Source organism: Seriola lalandi, unplaced genomic scaffold (assembly GCF_002814215.2).
Source record: "Seriola lalandi dorsalis isolate HSWRI2012SDOR001 ecotype SW California unplaced genomic scaffold, Sedor1 jcf7180002054912, whole genome shotgun sequence".
Classification (NCBI taxonomy): domain Eukaryota; kingdom Metazoa; phylum Chordata; class Actinopteri; order Carangiformes; family Carangidae; genus Seriola; species Seriola lalandi.
In genome coordinates, this window is record NW_019525464.1 from 296,938 (window position 1) to 304,657 (window position 7,720).

General features: G+C 42.6%; 1 protein-coding gene across 1 annotated transcript; it reads right to left on the reverse strand.

Annotated features, from left to right (window-relative positions):
- Positions 1–999: 999 nt before the first annotated feature.
- On the reverse strand, positions 1,000–5,941 carry fzd5 (frizzled class receptor 5). Its single transcript, XM_023430844.2, has one exon. The coding sequence runs from the start codon at positions 5,126–5,128 to the stop codon at positions 3,377–3,379; it is 1,752 nt and encodes a 583-aa protein (XP_023286612.1). The 5' UTR covers positions 5,129–5,941; the 3' UTR covers positions 1,000–3,376.
- Between the last annotated feature and the right edge of the window lie 1,779 nt (positions 5,942–7,720).

Consider the following 7,720-nt stretch of genomic DNA (forward strand, 5'->3'; position numbering starts at 1 on the left):
TTGGATGAGATGTAAGTATCAGTATGATGATAGCTAAATAGGCTATCTTCTTCTATCAATTCGAAATGGTTCTTTTATGATACAAACTCGTTACCAGTCAGATGGTGAAGGAACCAGAGGATCCCACACATGATGATGATGATGATGATGATGATGATGATGTTTTGGTCTTTAAGATCTTCAGGTAATTTAGCTTCTGACCTCTGAAGTTAAGTACAAGGGACTGACAGTGTGTGGAAATTCAAGTTTCTTCTCAGTGAGTTTCTTGTTACCCAACACACCTGATTTTCCATTGTTGTGATGAAGTATCATCATTATCATCTTGCTGTGGTGATGCTTATCCCCCCTGCTGTTTTAGTTTAGTTTGTGAGTTATGAATCTATAGACGCAGTGTCCATAACATGTACAGTATTGTATTAAAAAATGGAATTTCAGCCGGTAGTTTACGGCTCTGCAACACTTGATCTGTGAGTGATGATGTAATCACGATTTACTGCTCACGATAGAGGAAATAATAGGTGTTAGTGAATGACTGTCATTGTATTCTGGCCTGTGAAGCTACTGTCAGACAGCCATTTAAAGATGGAGGACGGTTCTACGAGCAAGCGACGACCAGTGTGATGTCACATGTCCAGAAAGCAACAACACAGATCCTGCGTGAAGTAGGTAAGACTTTGTTGATTTTTAAGAACAAAGTTTTTCAGTGCTTTTAATGCCTTGATACTGGAAATGATGTAGTGGCCTAAATATGATTTGCAACAGTTTAACTATGTGGAGGCTACAACTAAAGATGTGTTTGCATTTTGCCCCAAAGTTATATCATTTTCTTCCAACTGACTCTGAGCACAAACTGAAATCTAAATCTTTATTCTTGTGCACTTGAGCCATTAAAACTACAACAAAAAAAAACTGTTGTGCTCTTCAGTATAAACCAATACACATACAGTATATTATGCCAGATATACAGAGACACAGATGTATATGAGACATGAACCAAACTCGAGATCAACTCAGTTTTAATTCCACAATATCAATCAAAATCTACAATATTTTTTTCAGTCTTTCTCTGTGTCAAAGCAGATTTACACTTCAGCAAATGACTAAATGCCAGTTTTTACCAACACTTATTTCATCCTCATTCACACAATCGCATTCACTCACAAATCAGACTAATAAATTACTAATGTGGACACACAGTAGTCTAAAAAGAACACGACTGGCCAACAAACACTGAATGAAGATATCACACAACATCACAGCAGGGAGGGACAAACACAACAAAAAGCTCAAATGAGCTTCAGTTTAATACACAAATTCTGGTTTGTTATTCAGTGGCTGTTTGCACTGAACTCTGTGGGACAGCTTCTCTTTTTGTAGTTTGTTTCTTTCAGTTTAAGTTTACGTTGAGGCAGTTAATTTGTACACCTGAACTAACAGAAACACTTGATGCGACCTCTGAAACAAGACGGGATGTTCCTTCAGATTCTGTTGTCAGGGCCCCTAAAAATAGATGATGCACATTAAGACCACAGATCCCTGCTGATAAGATAATGCTGTGGAATGACGACTGAGAGGAGCTTTGTTGTTACATATAATAACTGCACAGATTTACATGTTAGGTTTATCAGTTGTGATAAAAAGCAGTATCATCCAAAAGTTCTTCAGATGACTGATGATTATTTATCAGCAAAAGTGCTTGTTTATGCTATACATTGTCAAACATAATGACAGATGGTCAAAGTGAACTTCTCATAGTGCTTACTCTGTCCAAAACCATCAAAATATTAAATTTACAATGGTTTTAAAAATCAGAGACACACCACACAGCTGCAACTCATATTTTAAAAGGTGGAGCCAGTGAATCATTTGTGTTTCTTCTGTAGATTCAAAATAATTACCATTTAGCATTTATCCATGAATAAAACTAAATATTTTAGCACTGTTTCCAATCAAATACAGAATAATTTAACTTGGTTTTAAATCACTAAAAATTAAATAAGATTGTCCCAATGTCATATGCTTGACTCTCACCACTAGAACACAATATAATAGCAATTATCAAGCTAATTAGTTTTCTTGATCATTTGTTTGGTCTTTAAAAGATCCAAAAACAGTGGAAATGCCCGTCACATTTTTCCAGATCCTAAAATGATGTCCATAAGTTTCCTCCGACCAACAATCCATAACTAAAAAGATATTCAGTTTACAGTGTTATAAATTTGAGAAGGGAGGCTAAGCTAATAAGCTGAATCTTTTATAATTGGTCGATTGCCAAAGCCAAACTCATCTGTGACCCTAACATCTGTCTGTTCAGAATGCAAATCATTAGAAGAGTAGAGTAATGGTTCTCAAAGTGAGGTCCAGGGACCTCTCGGGGTCATTGAGATGGTATCAGCAAGTTGCATCAAAATTGATAATGCATAAGAATAATTATTTCAATAGTAGATTTTCCTGCAACCACCATTTTTTTGTAATCCCTGCCTTTCTAGACAGTTTTGGTAGAAAATCTTATTTAACTGAGGGTCTGTGGTCTCATGTTAATCTGTTAGGGGGTCCATGGTTGAGTCCCTGGTGGTGGAGCAGTTCCACTGTGAACCAGCAGGTGGGGTTAAAGGCCACGGTCAGTTTCATCCTGCAGCTTTAACCCAATCCCCGCCTGTTAGTTCACATGGCACGGACAGAACTAGTTCATGCTTCATAAACAGACTTCTCAAGTGTGATGTGACCTGACGACAGAGCTTAGGGTCATCCGTTATAACGACTGGACTAGTTTTAGTTTGATTCCTAGATGATTTCCAAGTCTGAGAAAAAGCCAAGCAAAGACAGTTTCTCAGCGCCGTTTCAGTTTGTCATCATACAAAACACATTCACAGTCACATTCAAACACTGATATGTACAACTTTATACAATTCAAATCAGTCAAGATTTGTTTCTCTGGTGTCTCACACATGTGGCAGTGGCATTGGTTGGTTACAAATTAAACATATCGCACTATACACCTAATTTTCTTTTTTACAGCAAAATTTATACAATATATACATAAATAAATATGTTTTTCTCTCTCAGTGCTCAGGATAAGCAGATAGGAAGAAGTACGTGTCTTTTTATTGTGGATCCATGTAAATGGCAGTAAATGTCAAGTTTGGTCGACTGTTTCAGCTCTGTCGCTTAGAAAAGGAGAATCAATTGTTTAAATCAGTTTTCACAAAGACTCTTTTTTAAATATTCTCTAAATTTTTAATTAACCAGGTTATTTTATTTTTTTCCCTTTTTGCTAGAGCTGATATTCAGAGATACACAAGCACACAGTCCTGCAGGTGTTTGTGCATGTGTGTGAACATCACTCCTTTGAGAACGTTTCACTGTGCCAGTCAGTTTATATATGGGATGGAGCAGCTTTATGATAGATCCCTGATGTCAGCCCAGTTCCAGTATGTCCAGTCAAAGCAGTACTGGCCTCGCTGTACATGGAGGGTGGAGCGGTGGCTTTCTGTGGCCAGCAGGGGCAGAATCGAGCCACAAACCTCCTCCAGGACTCCAGGGTTTTTCCTGACCAAATCCAGACTCCTGAAGTGATGCCCACCACTAGGCACATGAAGTACTTGAGCATGAAGACAGCGTAGTCCGGGCCCAGGCCTGAGCGCTGGCGCTCAGACGGGCAGGAGCAGGCCAAGGCTCGCTCCCAGCCCGGCCGGTAGTGCTGCTCATAGACCAGGCATGCCACCACGATGGTGGCGGGGACGGTGTACAGCACTGTGAAGAGTCCGATGCGGATCATCAGACGCTCCAGTTTGTCTGTCTTGGTGCCACCTTGCTTGATGATGCTTCTGATGCGGAAGAGAGAAACGAAGCCAGCGAGTAAGAAAAGTGAACCAGTGAAGAGGTAAACCACAAGAGGAGCAAGTACGAATCCCCTCAGATTCTCCAGACTCTGGTTCCCCACATAGCAGATTCCAGCCACAGGGTCCCCATCCACAGAGCTGAGAGCCAGGACCACGATGGACTTGACGCTGGGGATAAGCCAGGCGGCGAGGTGGAAATACTGAGAGTATCCTGCGATGGCTTCACTACCCCACTTCATCCCTGCAGCCAGAAACCAGGTGAAGGACAGCACCACCCACCAGATGGAGCTGGCCATACCGAAGAAATACACCAACAAGAAGACGAGGGTGCAGAGAGCCGGGCCAGTGGTGTCGTAGAGGATGTGCAGATGGTCACCAGCTCCATTGCTGCTGGCACCACATGCCACTCGCTCATGACCTGCCACCAGGCGGATGATATAACCCAAAGAGACGAAGAGGTAGCAGGCAGCGAGGAAGATGATGGGCCTCTCTGGATACTTGAAGCGTTCCATGTCTATGAGGAAGGTAGCAACAGTGGTCAAAGTAGAGATGAAGCACAGCACCGACCACAGTCCCACCCAGAAGCTGGTGAAGGCGTGTTCATCGGCTGAGAAGTAGGGTTGGTGGCAGGGCTGGGCGCAGTTGGGCAGGGGTCCGGTTTGGACCCGGCCGTACAGAGCGTGGGACTCCCTCTTGATGGGGACCAGTGGGTCTAGACAGCGACACTCCCTGTCACACAGTGGGGGGCTTGGGGGTCTGGTCCGGCCTTTAGTGGTGGGCTTAGGAAATGGAGGAGCCAAGGTGGTGGTCTCGCTGTTGTTCTGGTCCATGCAAAGGGTCTCGTCACCCAGCTGGGGCAGCTGCTCACAGCTCATCCGCTCGGGCCACTCGAAGCCATACTGGCTCATCAGAGGGGAGCAGCCACGTTTGGCCCGTTCACACACAGAGCGGCAGGGCGGCAGTGGTTTGCGGTAGTCCGGCAGGCAGATCGGGGTGTACATGCTGCACAGGAAGAAGAGCAGGTCCGGAGAGCAGCGGATCCGGACCAGGGGCCAGAACTGGTGCACCTCTAGCCCCACCTCCTCCTGAGTGTCATGGTTGAACTGATTGGGCATGTAGGTCAGGTTGTAGCCGATGCCCCTGCACATGGGCACAGTTATGGGCTCACACACCAGGTCCTTGGAGGCTCCTAACGTGGGACCAGCAAACCGGAACAACAGCAGAAGCAGCACGAGGGGCCGCGGGAACACCCGGCTGCACAGCGCGGGCCTCACCGTTGATGCCATATAGAGAATGAATATTAATTTAGTTTTACAATTACTAATCCAGGGTCATTAAGACAAGGAAATAAGAATAGTGGAGGGAGAGGGCCAATCAGCTTATCTTGATTCATGAGTTCATCTCGGAAACTTTCTTCCTCTGCTGATTAAATCAGCACCAGAGATTCATTCTGCCCAAAGAGGAGGGGAAAAAAAATCACCTTTCAGCCTCTTAATGGTTAAAACAAAACAAGTTGAACTCCTCACGGTAAATCCACTTCGTCCATAAAGGTCCACAGAGCGCAAGGCGAGCCTCTGCTGTCAATCATTCACCAGAGCTCCCGCAATCATTATGGAGAAAGTTCATCTCCGGTGGTCACGTTCCAATAAATTTAACAGCCCTGTAACACTGTTACCAGCACCGTTTGTTCCCGACTGCTCGTCACCGTCAGAAAAAGTCGCATCATGAGAATCACGGTCGGTGGAAAAAGAGTCAAATCTGTCCAGGAGAATATGAACAGTTGAACGGTGATTTCTGTTTTCTCAAAATGAAAAAAGTGTCCAGTTTCTGCGTCCGGACCCCGATGCGTAAAATCCACTTGACGTCTCCTTCTCGGGTCGGTTTATTCCTTTAGTAACATGGAAACAGCTTATAGGCACATGTTTGCCTTTTCTTTTGAAAGTTTCACACAAGTGTCGTCTCTGCGGGAAAACACGATTGAACACGATGATGATACGAAGTGTCCTTCAGGATCAAAACTTCTCCGGTGTTGTCATGTACAGCGGTGCGCGGCTGCAGCGCTCTCTGAGCCCCAGGACAGAATAAAGTCCCTCCGAAGCTGCAGCGGCTCCTCATCACGCTGAGGGACTGCCGCCTTCAGGGCGTGTCGGAAATGTCACAATTCCACCATGAGGGACTATGAACATGAAAATCAAGATACGGTTTCCCCCAAGTTGATTTTATAAAGACAAGCACCAAACCAAAACAAACCAACAGTTTTGCCATGAAGGATAAAACGATGAAAATATTGCTCACATATTTTTTACTTAGTGTTTAATGGTTAATTATTACATATGTCTCACAGACAATAAACTCAACTGTATAAAGTGCGTTGTATAAGGCAAATAAATTAATCAGGACAACAATTAAAGACACAATGAAGGGAAAAATAAAGTAGGGTAAAATAATAAAACAATTTAAAAAAAACGAACTAAATCAATACAAAAATAATAGATAATACAGTTTATTATAGTTTCAGTTGTGGTCCTGAATGCACCGCTATGGTGATTCAATTACGTCAAGTGTTCTTATTTACTCCAGAACTGTACAACTGTATGTTTCTGTCTTATTTTATATAGTATTGACAGTTTCTCTTGAGGCAGGACTCAGTTCAGTCAGTTTTTCCACTTTTTGTCAATTGATTTTCTGCAAATCAACCTGATGGATTAATCAACCAATTTAGGTCCACCTCAACCATCTACAACATTAAAATGGTGCTTGCACATTAATGCATCGTTGATAATAAACCTGTGATAACCCCTAATATAATGTACAATAATGTATCACTCTGAATGTAGCAATTCTACATAATGAACTATTGTACGTTATTAAATAGACTGCTTTTTTTTGAGTTTTGAATGCTGAAGTATTTTATAATGTATTTACTTTTGTTTACTTAAGTAAAAATAATCCTAAACTCTGTCCTAATCTGGATTTGTCATTAACACAATCCACACAAGTTGCAAATGTGAACTTCCTGGTTTGTTTCTTTCCTCTTTATTCTGCAGCTCTGCAGTGAAGCCTAATTTCTAAAAGCTCAGCCCATGTTGTGATCATCTCCCACCAACAGCACTTGAACGCATCGGTGAGTTGTATTTATGACTTCCTGCATTAGGAGGTAGGACTTTACCAGGGGAACTTGAAGGTATCAGATGATGGATAAGCTCTCTCCACCCACTAACAACTCAACCAAACGACCACACACACACACACACACACACACACACACACACACACACACACACACACACACACACACACACACACACAGTATTGTACTTGTATTTCTCACTTGTGGTTTATTTCTGATTTTGTGAATCGTCTTTTCCTCACATTACTATAATTCTTATGTGTTGGTCTCAGACACTCACTTCTGTTTAGTCTTTCTGATTTCAGTCTAAATTCTTCTTACTACCGTGTTCCCGTGAGGACCAAATTATCCTCCTTTATCCTTAAATCAGTCCTTTCATGATACTTGTTCAGATGCACGTATAGAGGAACATTAATATGCATTTTGTTCACATACACTGTCCCTGACCTCTGACGGACCTCTAACCTCAGTTTGTCATTAACGTGTGCAGTCAGTCAGTCAGTCAGTCAGTCAGTCAGTCAGTCAGTCAGTCTGTCTGATTGTCGCTCCCCGTTTTCTCTGCTTACACTGACGGTGACTCCAGGATACATACTTAACAGTAGATGATGCACTGACACATTTAATGCAACATATACAACCATGTGTAAATCAACAGACGTTAAACCATGTGCACACGTACCAGGCTGAATGATTTGTTTACAGCCAACACACTGTATTTTCAAACAGATTCGCTGTTAACGAGGTAAAG